General features: G+C 41.5%; 1 protein-coding gene across 4 annotated transcripts in view; it reads left to right on the top strand.

Moving 5' to 3' along the window:
• plxna1b (plexin A1b) overlaps positions 1 to 14,790 on the top strand; it is a 175,638-nt gene that overhangs the window by 86,694 nt on the left and 74,154 nt on the right. For all 4 annotated transcript variants that reach the window (XM_005731319.1, XM_013910375.1, XM_005731318.1 and 1 more), the window contains exons 5-8: positions 10,124 to 10,224; positions 12,086 to 12,209; positions 13,396 to 13,549; positions 14,597 to 14,696. In XM_005731319.1, coding sequence (XP_005731376.1) covers positions 10,124 to 10,224; positions 12,086 to 12,209; positions 13,396 to 13,549; positions 14,597 to 14,696 — 479 coding nt within the window. The remainder of the gene's footprint in view (positions 1 to 10,123; positions 10,225 to 12,085; positions 12,210 to 13,395; positions 13,550 to 14,596; positions 14,697 to 14,790) is intronic.

Genomic DNA, 14,790 nt, shown 5'->3' with positions numbered 1-14,790 from the left:
ACACACACACACACACACACACACACACACACACACACACACACACACACTCTGATATTTCCATCTAAGCCCAAATTGAGTCCTCCCCTCTCAAATGCCTTCTACTGATCCCATTCCCATATTTTTAATGATCTCCCCCTATCGCTGCCATGGCCCCCCTCTCCACCAGATAGACACGCTCATACTCTCTCGTTCTTAAAGAGGCAAAGGTGGAAAATTGTGGGATAGATACATGGAGTGGTGGGTAGGAGGGCCTGCTTTTGCTAAAAGATGCTGATACACTCACGCACACACATTAACACACAACTAGTTTGCATGAGGAATATAGCCATGCCCCCTTTTTTCTAGTGAGATAGACACACAGCCCTGCCTTCACCCTGGGAGCGTGTGTGTGTGTGGTTGTGTGGCTGGGTGCCTGCGGGGGTTCCTCAGACAAGCCAAGCACATTAAGGTGTCACTGGACATATCCACTGATGCGTGGACCACAAGTTCCACCACCCTTCTGCCCTCACCCACTCACATACACACAAATGGAGGCTAAGGCAGTGAGTCACAGTTAGGGGTGAGGCCCAGTGATTTATGACTTGCTCTGTTCCAGCTATATTCATCACTGTCATTATTATCAATGGAGGATATGACAGCGGGATAGGACGGCCTGCTGTGTGTGTGTGTTTGATGAGACAGTGTGTTATTGCAGGAAATTTAGATCAGCTTATTTCTCACTGCAGTCAGGGTTGTATGATTCTTATGGACTTGGTGCATGTTATTTGTTTTTTAATCACATTGTTCACATGCACAAATGTACAAAAGTGTCTCTCCCAGTTGGCATCCAGTCATTCACTCCTAAGCAGTGCATGTATACATTGCACATAAACATATTAATAACTGTTATTACCAAAAACGGGAAAATACTTTATGCAGATTAGCAGGCTCATTAAGTGCTGCTGGTTTGCTCAAGCTTTTTTTTTTTTTCTTTTCACAAAAATATTCAACACTTCAAGAAGAACAATGTAGCTCTTTGACTCAACCCAAACTTTTTGAAGCCCCTGCTCTGTGCAAATCTCCCTCTGTGGGGAAATTGTCTTGTGGTGTTTTGGCTCAGTCAAGTCTTCCCGTCTTCAAATCATCTCATCTTTTGTTTTGGAGCCAAAAAGGTAGAAAGCTGTGGCTTCATTTGATGCCACAGATGCTGCTCTGTCCATCTTTGCACCCTTGACTCAGCCCTTCAGTGTTATACACGCATGGGCGCACATATCCTTGCGTCTTTGATGGCAGCTCTTGCATATTATGGTGCTGTAGTGTGTGGTGCTGGCTAATTGCTGAAAGCATGAATATTCATCTGCTCTGGTGTTGGATGAGGGACTGGATTTGAAGTGTGAGAAGGCAACAAGCAATAATGACTTATAAGGCTTGATACAGGGGAGGAAAATCTTGTGTATGCATGAGGCAACCTTTGTTGTGTCAGGGAGGCACCTCTGATTGTCAGAGACTCGCATTGATTCAGCTTGCTTACTTTTATATGACTATACATTTGGACAGAAACTCAGCTTTCAAACATTATTTCTAAACATACATTGATGGGCCGTGTCACTGAAGCCAGCCTCGAGTCCTTGGGGCATGTGCAATGTATCCTCTGGTAGTGGATCCTGGGGGTCCTGTGAATTGTGGGGTGAGGTTTCCACAGACTGGATCTGTTCTGGCACCTTTTGTGGATACTCAGTTGGATTGGGATCTGTGAAGTTTCTAAAGCCAGGCCACCACTTTACGGTGTTCATGGTGAACATCGCCCTGCCCTGGGAGAGGTGCTGATACAACTGAGTGCTGTTTTACGTGTCAAAGTAACATACGCATGAATGCCAGCACCCTGGGTTCCCAGTAGATCATTACATTGTAACAAGATGATCAGTTGTATTCATTGCACTTGTCAGCGGTCTCAATGTTTTGGCTGATCTGAGTATATTTTTGTGTGTGTGGGCTAACACCATTGTCCGAATCTCCATTCAGTATTTGAAAGAGATTTCCCCCTCCACATTTCACAGAGACTTGCATCCCTCCAAGGAATCTGCAGTCCTACACTGGATGTGCTCGCAGACAAAGTTCTTGTGACATTCACAAGCTGTTGGTTTGAGTCCCTACAATAGCAAACAATGGTCTGTATTGTGTTGTTAGCTCTCTGAGCAAGGAGGGCCTCATCAAGTAGCATCTTACCCGTGGAGTTTTGTTAGACATCAATCCCCTCTGTGTGTGTGTGTGTGTGTGTGTGTCTGTTTACATTCACATATTACTGATTCGCTGCCAATCTCGTTAGCAAACACATTAGCACAAACTGACATCAACATACATAATAAGCAGCTCGTTGTATCAATCAAAGCTGACATTTTAGTGAACTACATACAGCTAATCAGCCGGTTCTAAATGGCTCCAAGATTAATTTTCCACAATTTATCAAACTCTGGCTGACTGAGGAACTCCTCAAGTTAACAAGCACATAATGTGGTGTTTAAACATTAGCCATTGTTGGCTGACACTTTGTTTTATCATCGATAGAGTAAGTGTAGCATGCAGTAAATGAAGAGAGGATGAGAACCATTTTTTTCTCAAGTTTTTAGCGCTGCTTTATTTCTTTAGTTTTATTCACAAACAAACACTCTGCTTGGTTTCCACACTGATATTCTGAATTAAACATTTTCTTATTTAACCAAAAGCCAAGTAATCCATGTCACATAATATGAAGACACAGAATTGTTTTGTTTTTTTGGACGTGTATGGTAGAGCAAATTAATTTCTTTTTCACTGGCTTGGAAAAAAAAAAATCTAACTTGTCCTGTATAAGCCTTAATGTTGATCCCTGAGCTCTTGTATCCTATGCCAAACACTTAAGCACACGTACACAGTCACTAGTCAATTTGTCCTACACACAGAATTTAAGCAAGAATGTGGTCATTGTTATGTAAATGTTAATAGACCTGGTGCATTGAGGCAGAGAAAGGAGTACACTGACTAGAATAGGGGGAAGCTGGTCATGTAGCCATGCAGATATATGGCACTCAATTACAAGAGTGCAAACCAATACTACACCTTTCTCTACTCAGGATGAAGCACCTACACCTGTAATTAAAATGACTGCTGTGCAACTACACAACACATTGTATTGTGTTACATTTATGGATGGATCATCTGAGTGCTTTTACAAATTCTTAATAAGGTTGAATATTTCAGTAGGCCAGTGTATATCAAGACATGCTTGAATGGTGATTTGATTACATTAAAAAATAAATAAATAAATATATATATATATTTTACACAAACCAGTGACTTAACTCTGGGGGGGAAATAATCAGAATAAACTACTGTGAAAATTGTCTGTTGCACCTCTAGTTCCCTCTTTTGTGACTTGATGAAGGGACAAAATTGAGTGAAATATTAGTAAATCCTTCAGAGACATGAGACAAAATTGGCCAAGATGGCATCATTACACAGGCAGGGATGGTTTCAGTGTCTCTAACCTCACTTATCTCTTTTTCTCTCTTTTTCTCTTAATTGTGTTTCCTGCTTTTCCTCTCACTGCCCTTGTTCATATCAGATCATTCACTGTTGCATTTCTTTTTTTTTTTTTTAATCCCTGCAATAGTCTTGAACGTGTGCGCGCCTCATCAGAAAGTGTGCTCGGACACTTGTCTTGTGTGTGATGCTATCAGCCCTAATGGAAGTCTAACTTGCCACTAGATAGCTCTGTCTTTCTCTCATCTTTCTCTGTTATACTTTACCATCTTTTCCCAAAGGATGGTGTGATAGAGCGACTGATATGGTTAGAAAAGTGGGTGAGATGGATAGGGAGGTTAATGGCTTCTCCCCCTCCTCGCCTTCCTTCTCAATCACTATCAATCGGCCGTACAGTCGGTTCTCCTGTTGCTTCACGGTGATTGGGTGTAGGGATATGGCCCTGACTGATTTGAACGAGGCCAATCAACAGCTGGTATAGCCAATGGTGCTGCTCCTAGTGGCACACTATACTACTCAGTTTCATGCATTAACCAGAAGTCACACTGAGTAGAACAATGAAATGTCGCTCATGCATGACAGCACAGGGAATTGTTTTGAATTTGAGTCAAATTTCTTTTCAGATTCATGCACAGCAGGCCTCGTCAGACCCCGGTTATAAAGTATCAAATAGGGGGAAAGCTGAGTGGAAAAGCAGAAAAGCATGTTTCTTTCTGGTTTTACTGTCATAAATTACAACAGGAAAGAATACGACGCTGATAAATGGAACTAGAAAGACATTTGCACACAATAAGCGGGGCTGTAAGTACTGATTGTTTTATTTCACTTCAACTCATTTGCATTTTTGGCAAACATATCTTTTAAGGGAAAGAGAGAAATCTAGTTCTCAGTAAAAATGTGTGAAACCAAATTGGACCTGTGAAGATCACTGCACTTGCCTTAAGGAATACTACTTGGCTTGTAAGTACTGTTGCAGTGTCTTCAAATAGAAAATTCTGTACGTTTTGCATTTGTGACTTACTTCTCACTTAAATCACAAACTTATAAGTAATTTTTGTGGCATTTGATTCAGCTGATGTGCAAATAGCACACTTATTAGTTCTGTGTATTTGCCAATAGTGAGTGGGAGCCGTGTATGCGGCTTCCTCCACACTGCCTTGGCATTTCCCTCACCTACACCATACATAGTGTTTTCAGTACTTCGTGTAAATATATTATTGATCTGAAAAACACCCCCAAAAAACGTCTGAACACGTCTTTGGACTTCTGTAGCTTTTTATAAATATATATCGGTAACAAATTTTGAATGACGGGTTGCATATGAAAGCAAAGCCAATCAGGCAGATTTAGGTTCTCTCTCCACAAAAACACTATCTGTTATACACCTCCCAGGCATGACTTCCACACAGCAGCTCTTGTGAGCGCAAATAAAGAAAAGCAGCATTTGTCCCCCCTTTTTTGCCTCCCTCTTCCTCTTCTCTGCTTCTCTCTCTGTGTATATGGTGGTGGGTTGCTTGGCAGTGCTAATGGAAATGCCAGCTGTGTGGCTCCTCACTCCTCACCAAGTCCATTTACTAAAGTGACAGAGTCATTTACCAGGCAGACGGCCTCTCCCATCCTCACTTAATTAGAAGACCCCTAGGCCTGTCTACCTTAGCCGGTCACATTTACCTCTTTTTCTCCCTTTACAGTCTCTTTGTTCCAGCTCTTTGTTTTCTACAGTTTTTCAATCTCTGTCTCATGCTTTGTCTTCGTCTCTATTTTTTTCCCCACTTACTCCCTCATCCTGCTTCGTTCTTCTGTCTCCTCTCTCTTTCTGTCGGGCTCCTTCTCACCAAAGGGACAGAGTGTAATGGACAAATGGATACACAAAGACTGAGAGTATATTGACTTATTGTTGAGAATAGCTCCTTTTAGAAGAGCTGATGGGAAAGTCCATGTGATGAAGGTGTTGATGGAGAGAGATTGGTTCCCAGATCTTAAAAGTTTTTTTTTCTTTTTCTCACTTTTGTTTTGTTGGTTCAAAATTTCATATTGCTGATTTACTGTTGCACTGACTTCAGAATTAACACAAATGCCTTGTAGGATAGTTTGGATTTTAGCTGTCATCCTTGAATTCATAACATACACAAATGCAAATGGCAAATAAATATGTAGTTATATAGGCCTGCTTCTTGTTTTCATCAGTGTGTTTCAGAAGAGAGAAAACAAAATCTGAGTCCAGTGAAAGAAATAAAGAATGAGGGTGAAAGAGAAGTCGAACTGTTCAGAAACAAGAAACGGCACATAAAGCACAATATAAAAGAAATAATAGATAGAGGGGAATGAGTCAAAGGGTGCCAAGTGAAAAAACACTGTTCTGAGAGAAAAATTACAGCTTTCTTGCCGTACATAAAGGCTTAAACTTGGCTCTTTGTATTGCTACATCACTGAATTCTTACAGTTATGTAGTATTTCGACATCTATCAGTAAACAATGTGACAGCAGATAAGTTTCTGATGGGACACCGCGATTGTTGCTTCTTGCATTTTGTTTCTTTCACTTTGGCATTTCTTAGCCATCTACAGCATCTCTCCTTTCTTTTCAGTGCCAGTCTTGTTTGCTTTCCTGCTTATCTCCAATCAGTCAACACATCAAGCCTAGTCTTGCTTGCCATTGATCTTGTAAGCCCCTTACAATCCAGTCAATGCACACATGCTAACCCAGCCTTTGATACGACCCCCCCGCCCTCATGTACACACACTTGCTCTCCTGACCTGGTATTCTAGCACTTGAAGAACTGGCTCACTTGCATGGATATACTGGGAGTTCAGCACTCCAATTTCTAATGTTGCCGGGATGATACACTGTTGCCACAGCAGAAGACGACAACACCAGTTACTGTCACTGCAAAGTAATGACAGCCACAACGTGTTTAGTGAAGTTTTACCCTAACAAATAGTTGTATCTGTCTTTGTTTCTATTTCTGTGTCCTCCTGGAGTGTTTAGTGGCTGTGTGGATGGGTATTGATTTCATTGTTGCACACAGCTATTCACTGCCAGCACAGATTAAGCCGGGAGAGAGTGCACGCTGATTGACGGTTATTGAAAGAATGCAGGTGTGGTTAATGTCAGCTTAGAGAAAAGAAGTCACAGAGGAATGATGACGAGGAGCTGACCCTACTCATCTTGCTGTTTTCTTTCTCCCTTGCTTCCCCATCTCTGCTCCCAAGATGTTGGCAAAGGGAAAAAAAACTTCAAGGAAAATGTTGTGTAGTTATTTTTTGTGTAAAGATCACAGAACAAAGTTTAGATGAAAGTAGAGAAGCAATAAAAAGCCACGTGTTTGAGATTTTTATTGTTGCTTTGATAAAAGCTGTGTGCATTTAAGAAGAATCTGTGGAAAATTGACCCAGTGATGTCCTTCAAGCTAACCTTTTGAGGCTTTCCTGTAAGAATCAAATTTCAGCACTTTCTACTGTTTGCTGAATTGCAGCATTACAGCCATTTTAAGTAGTGTTAAGCACGAGAGATTTGGTGGTGGTTCTATAGTGAGGCACAGGCATTGCCAAATTATGATGCAGTCTCAAGTATTTATCTGAAAATAACTGAAAACAAGCAGTGATTTCTTCTTCTTGGCCCCCTGACAGTATAACCCAGTCTCTTTTCTTGCAGACATCTACAGCTACACCCCCTCCTTCTCTCCTCTTCTCCAGCCTCTCTCTGTGTTTGAATGTTTAAAAAAAAAAGAAAAGAGAAGCCGCAACAAGGCCGATCCTTTTATGTCTTTACAGTTTACAACCAATGAAAAGCTGCGCTGAAAGCTTTACAGTTCCTCTGGGTTTTGGGGGTGACCGTCACAAAGCCTGTTAGCTGGACGTTTAAAAGCAGGTGATAGCGCTCTGTAAAAACAGATTGAAGGGGAAAGGTGGAAAGTTTATAGCTGAAAGGAGATGTCATGGCATTGTGATATGGTCAGGGTAGAAGGTTGACAACAGAGGAAGTAGGAGCAAGAAAAGGAGAATTGAGCTACAGCAGTGGATGCTATTGTAAATAAGGAGAAGTCAAGAGAGAGGAGATGGCGGGCTTGGTTTATAAGGTCATTTAAAGGAGTAATGTGGCGCGCTGTCAGGAATTGGCTTTCATTAAAAGAGCCATCAAGAGAGATAGGAAGAGGGAGACAGTGAGGATAAGTGTGTGTGCCTGTATTCCTAACAGAGGGAGAAACTGACCTCTTTTTAAGGTTTTTATTTATTTATTTATTTTTTATTGTATCTTCTTGTATCATACGTCATTCACATACTTTCACAGCTATTGGAAAGCATTTTATTTACCCACTGGGGAAAACAACCACTATAGTTTCTTAATTTCTTCCCTACGATTTGAGTCACTACCACTCAGCTGAGCCCGCAGTGTCTTCACCACTGCTACTGTAGGAACGAATGTGAACAATAGGTCATACCTATCATTACACAGGGCCATGATAAGATTATGCTAGCTCACCAAGGACCCGTAGCGTTAGTATGATTTATGTGGATCATTGTCCTTAATCAGAGTCACGGTGAATTACGGTGAGTGGAGGAATTGGCTGGTATATGTGATGATATGTGGAACACATAATTCTTTCCTTTCGATTTCCTATTTTTTTTGTTGAGTCATAGAGACCTCCTATAAGGTGTCCAATCACATATCCTAAACTCAAGCTGCTTTTCTCCCCTTCTATCCATCATGTCTTAATTCATTCACACTTCTTTCCACCCCTGTCATTCTTTTATTATCAAAGACACCAAAAGACCCAGTCCCCTGTTCCATCCTTCTTTCAACTCTCCTTGCAGATGAAAACTAGACTCACACTCAATTTGACAATGACACATAGCAGGCGTCTGCCACCATATCCCATCTACTCAGCAAAATGTCCTTGCCAATTCGCACTGTCTTCCATTAGACTTCTCTTTGACTTCTCATCCATGCAGCCAGCACTTCCAGTAGATTACCACCTTCCTCGTTTGCCTTACAGTCCAGCACCATATCTTGTTTGCGTCATTTCATCTACTGTACTGAGGTCTACATTGACTAATAGATGAGGTGCTCAGGATGATGGCTACAAACAGTGATATAGGCACAAGAATCATATAGTGTAAACAAATAGATATGCACTCAGGAAATAGAGGATAGAAAGTGCTATGATAGCGTATAGTGTCAAGTGTTTTTGTTTTTCTGTCCTGTGAGCCTTCACAAAGCCCCAAAGCCAGTTTGCCGCAAGGCATTTGAAGCAGAAATTAGTTCCATCATGTCACATCTATCTCATATCTCAGTTGTACTTGCAGCTTGCAGAGGAATCCTGGCCCCAGTTTAATATTTCACTCCTCTATTCCTTTGTCCACCTGTTTACCGTCCTGCTGCTAACCACCTTTATCTTAAGCCTCAGGCCTCTGCTCTTTTCTCTTCCGTGTTTTTCTTTTCTCTTATCGCTCTGCCCCCCAACCCCCCCAAATCCCTACCTCATAAAAAAGACACCACTTTAGTCCCTCCACATACCACTTGGATGAGGTTCTCATGGTTAAATCTGTCTGTGTGATGTGAAAGTGTTACCCAGGGGAAAGATTGTTAAATGCTTTTACTTAGTGATCAGCTGGCCCTCTCTATGCTGCATGATTTAGAACCAGTCTGCAGTGGCAACTTGATACACACTCACGTTTTCTTACACACACACACACACACACACACACACACACACACACACACACACACACACACACACACACACACACACCATGAAATGGGCTTCCAGCAAATCATCAACTTGGGGGCCCAATGGTGAAGAAAAGTTGGATGTGGTGCTGACACTTGCAACAGATACAAACACACACGCTTACTTTGTTGCCCACTAACATTCTCAGCATTTGCTTTCGGGGTGTGTCACACTCTTGAACAAGCTCAACCTGTTAATATCTTGAAACACACACGCATTCTTTCACGTTCACTGGGACCGTGTTGTGAACAATCTGTCGTCACCTTTAACTGAAGTGGAGGGCTAAACTTGCACACTTAATCTGGTTTCGTAGGCAACATCTGCAGACTATCATCACACTCGTACACACACACAAACACACAGCGCGAGTAATGTCACATTGATGCACTAAAGCTTTGTTGCACAGGCTTTGTACAGATTTCCCTTGTACATGTGCGCACGCACGCACACACACACAAACACACTGGGTCTGTCCTTCTGGTCCTCTGCCTCCTGTTGGTTTTTGAGGTCACCTGTCAATCACAGCACTTTTATCATGTTCACCTTTCAGCTGTCCCATGATGCACTGCGAGGCCTCTCCTGTACATGCTTGACTGGAGGCTGTCACACATTGCTGAAATGGTTCACCACAGCACATATAAGCACAAAGACCCACACATATACACCTCTCACCGACTAGCACTTAGTCTCTCTCAGGAACACACACACTGAGACAAACACACACTAACTGTTTGCTGATTGCATGTTTTAAATAGGAGTCTGATAAGCTGTCAAATTCTTACCTCCATCCGGCTGAATATACTCTTCATTTTATGAGTTTGATTGTGAAGACACTAATTGCCTCCCTGCTCTATATCTCTTGTCTCTCTTCCCTGCTTCCTCTCTCCGTAGGTGGTGAGAGTTCCAGTAGAGAGCTGTGAGCAGTACACCACTTGCGGGGAGTGTTTGGGCTCCAGAGACCCTCACTGTGGATGGTGTGTTCTTCACAATGTGTAAGTGCTGCACGTATTAACATACTCCATCCTGGTGCACTTCATATGTAGCCTATTGCATTACACTGTAGATAGCAGAGAAAGCAGTGTTGGCTGTTTTAGTTCAGAAGATCACATTAGGAATGGAAGCAACAACCTGAAAAGTTTTATATTATACTTAGTAGGCTTTTACCCAACAAACTGTGATGACACCCTAATCTCCAAAACAGCTCTTTTGTAAATGTTTGTTATAGATTTAATAAAATTCTTCTAACAAGCTTAAATTAGTCCTTTAATTATCACTCAAGAGGAAATTTAAATTTTACAGCTGCTGCATGCTTCCAATAAATACTAACAGAACATGACAGCTTACATTATTAGAACTATTTTTCTCAGTGTTATTGAGCCAGTTTTGTGTGTGTGAGCATGGTATTGTACACCTGCAGACTTTTGCAGGAACAGATTTTACAGATTTTAGAATTAGTCTCTTTGTCAGTCTTTGGTTTTTGGATTAAGTCTTGTTTGCTATAAGATTACTGTTTAAGGTTAGATATGTAATAGAGGGATTTGCAGTCGGAAAATTGAGCTTAGCCCTCATAAGAGTGTAGTGATACATTTTAACACTGTTTACCTGCAATCTCGTCATTCTTTCTGTTTGACTGGAAGGTTTGTGTGCACACACTGTAAGGCGAGAACAGTTGCATGTTATTGAGAGGTGACAGCATGTTAAACCACATTTGGAATGCCTCAAGCTTTGGGCGTAAAGCCATCTCTTCATTACATTAATTAAACTTATAGTACGTATCACCAAACCGTCTCTCCTCAAGGCATGCACAAGCACATACACAAACTACTTGTTTTTACCCATTTCAGGAGACTATCACACATTTGAAATTACACATACAGTCATGATGGACTTAATTCAGTGACAGCCCGCCATTTGGACACATGGAATTGAAACGGGGGAAACGCTTCATTCACACGAATACACAGTCGCACACATCAGAAGAGCAGTAGAAGGGAAAAGGGTTCCTAATAAGAAAAGGTGTACAAATCTTTCTACTTTCTGCTAATGCCTTACAGTGTGTGTATGTCAGGGACTCTCAGGTGGGTGCTTGGTGACAGCTTTTTCTTCCCGACCGTGAGTGAAGGCTAACTAAATGAGGGAATGGGGGCACCGCTGTATGAAGGAAGCAGTTAGCATTTTTTCTGGCTCTCTATTATTGTTAAGGACTTGCAGTACGCTGCATCAGCATTTTCTTCTTACCGCTGGGACCAGATGTTGTTAGCGCAAAGGTGAAAGTGATAGCTAATGCATTATGAATTGCTTATAGTAAAGCCACTACGATACGGGGCTGAATGCTGATTTTTAGCATGATCAGTTGGCTTTTAATAAGCGTGGGTGAAATTGCTGACCCCTTTGATATGCATCTGGTAGGAAATTGCATCATTTTTTAGTGTTCAGGGAAACTTTAACGATCGCCTGTACATCTCCTGAGAAGTGTGAATTGGGTGGGCCTGTAAAGTGAAAAGATGAGGCGAGCTGATTGGTCTTGTAACTTGGCAGTTCTTGCACAAATGTCACGACCAATAAGGTAATGATCTAAAGCCCTACAGTAATGGCTGGGGGAAGCTATTAGCCTATTTGTCTTTTATTATTGCTCCCGTTTCTGTGTGACTGTGATGGCTGTGCGTGTTTATCATCTTAATATGATTGTCATATTAGTTTAACAGTTTCTTGTGTCCACTGTTGCCTCTTTCCTCCTCTCACCTCTTGTCAAGCTCATTTTCTTTTACCCCGTTCTCCTTACCTTTCTTCTTGTAATTACTATACATTTTTCATCTTTTTTAATCTTTCGTTTCTTGTCTTGCTGTTTCCCAGATGTTCACGTAAGGACCACTGTGAGCGGGCAGGAGAGCCTCAGAGGTTTGCCTCTGACCAGAGACAGTGTGTGGAGCTAACTGTTCAGCCGAGAAATATTTCTGTCACGATGTCTGAAGTCCAGGTATGTCTTCCTGTTTCAGTGCACACAGATATCTTACTTGAGCAGAAAGACTGTAAAATGGCCAGAACTCAAAAACCTCCTAAACATTAGATTTATGTCTTCACTGGTATAAAAAAAAAAAAAGTGTAAGGTTGTGTGTCCCACTCTAACTTGGTGAAGCGAGGCAAAGTTGTCGGGTGCAGCCAAGAAATGGCCTGGCACGTAACCCGCTGTTAAAATGTCATGTTGTTGTTTTCAGACTAAACGAGCAAGCATAACATAACATAATAATCAGTGAGCTTTAGAGGTGCCGGTAGACAGATTTAGTTACTGTTATTTGACAGAGACAGGGTGGCATTTCCCAAAATGTCAAACTAAGGTTAGTGTCGTCTCAAAATGGTTTAGGCTGGTTGTATGATGCATGAGGATTTTTCAGCAGATAAGTAGCTGGTTTATTTAAAGGTGACGTTATAGTTAACGTTCACCTTCTCAATAGCTCTGTGAAATCTTCTGTGTCCACTGTGCCTTTTTTTTTTTTTTTTTAAGACAAATGAGCTTTGTTCATTAATTTGTACTAATATGACGTTTGTTAGATACTATCAGTTTTTTGGTAAAATGATTGAATTCGTCCTATCATCAAATTGGTACAACATAATGGAATTACAGAGAAATGAGCAAAGCAAGAAACGGTGTGCGTCTCTATATCTGGTGTACAGTGTTGCCAGTTTTCACTGGGATATAAATGCAATCTTATGTCATGGATTCTTTAGGAAATTACACCAAAAAAGTCACTTTTGAATATTTACAGCAGATTTAATTAGAAATCTGCTTTCTGTGCCCTCGTAATTCTTACTCTGAGCTTTTCGAGGTCTCGTTCCATCAGTGGCTCCTCGGTGTAATCATATAGGGTTGACTGATTACAGTTAGCCTCGCTTTCATTCTGCACATTAACTTGTACACATTAACCTTGCTCGAAATGGCCACTCCAGTGACTGATGCATACGCACATGCGCTCACTCTTTTATTCCTGTAACTGTCACACATACACATACCCATGTATCACTCCCCTTCTGTCCCAACAGCCATTAACCCTCATGTCATATCTTATAACAATCCATGTACACCGTGTCCTTCCATTGATCAAGCACTGGGTACTGATTCTCTCGCTCTTGCTCTCTCCTTCTCCCTCTCCCCCTCCCACCCGTAGCTGGTCCTCCAAGCTCGCAATGTGCCCGATCTGTCAGCGGGGGTCAACTGCTCCTTTGAGGACTATGTGGAGACAGAGGGACAGATCCAGGGTGGACACATCTTCTGCCTGTCTCCTTCTGCCCGGGACATCGCCCCAATCACTCGAAACAAAGGTCAGGGCAGGAAGGGCAATGAGTGATGAGGTCATTGGGTGGTAGCACTGAGATGTGTGGCTATGGTTATGGCAAGTTTTGGTGACATGCTTGAAGAATGTAGACACAAAATCTTTTTGATACATCTTTGTTGGTTTCTTTGGCCTCTTGATCATCTTATTTCCATGCCATTCTGTACTGTATATTCACCATCAGATGTAGCAGATGTGTGCCCTCCTAAAGGATCTTGTAGTACACTTGAGCTTTAGAACAGAATTGTAATGTTACTAGTTGATTTGCTTTGCATGTCTATATTCAGTATTCCTTGTCAGTTTCAATAAAAGCCACACACTTGCTTTCTGAAGCCTAAACACAAGTCCAGCTTTATCTACTGAAAATAGAACTGTTTTTGTATTCCCATTATCAACCATTGTGCACTGATGTCACTTTCATTTTATTTATCTGAAAGACTGGTTTTGTGCTTAACTTCATTTCAAAGCAGCAACTTCAGTGTGGTTTAGCGTAATGTTTAAAAATATCGACATCATTTTTTTCCCAGAGATTATGCACCTGTTTTATGTCCAATTCTGTCACACCACAAAGATGGTAATAAAAAAACTTGTTTTGTATTCGCATTCAAAGCACCGAAAACATGTCACATAGCGAGCACTAAGTTTCCTCAAAGCAACATCACAGTAGTTCTTCAACTGAGCCCATTATGCCCCATTATGAGTTCTCATCAGCCTTGGCATCCAAACACTGATTGGTGCTGCTATTTTTAATGCCACCCTACTGTGGGTGTGACATGAGTAGTGTGTTGCTAGGCTGCAGTATGTCTTTGTGTATGTGTTGTCTGTTAAGGGCACAAAAGTGGAATACAGAAGTGTCACTCTGTATCGACAAATAAGTTGTTTTAATTTACGCCCGTGTTTATTCTGTTTTTAAAGTAGTTTTTAGATACGAATGTAATTGTTTGCTAATGTGTTTGACTTGGACTTTTCTCTTTTAAGCCTTCAGAGAGAGCAGAATAACTGTTAATCTGGCTGCTTCCCTGTTTCTGATATGCAGGTGACAAGCGGGTGGTGAAACTTTACCTGAAGTCCAAGGAGACGGGCAAGAAGTTTGCCAGTGTCGACTTTGTCTTCTACAACTGCAGCGTCCATCAGTCGTAAGTGACAGTGACGACATGTTTTCTAGTTTGATGGGCGAAAATGTTGTTTTAGTCTTTTCCCTCTTGCTCTTTTAAGAAATGGCCTCTTTGT

Source organism: Pundamilia nyererei, unplaced genomic scaffold (assembly GCF_000239375.1).
Source record: "Pundamilia nyererei isolate P.nyererei 1_Seehausen unplaced genomic scaffold, PunNye1.0 scaffold00042, whole genome shotgun sequence".
NCBI classification, from domain to species: Eukaryota; Metazoa; Chordata; class Actinopteri; order Cichliformes; family Cichlidae; genus Pundamilia; species Pundamilia nyererei.
Note: the sequence above shows the minus strand (reverse complement) of the source record. Positions and strands in the feature narration are given on the sequence as shown.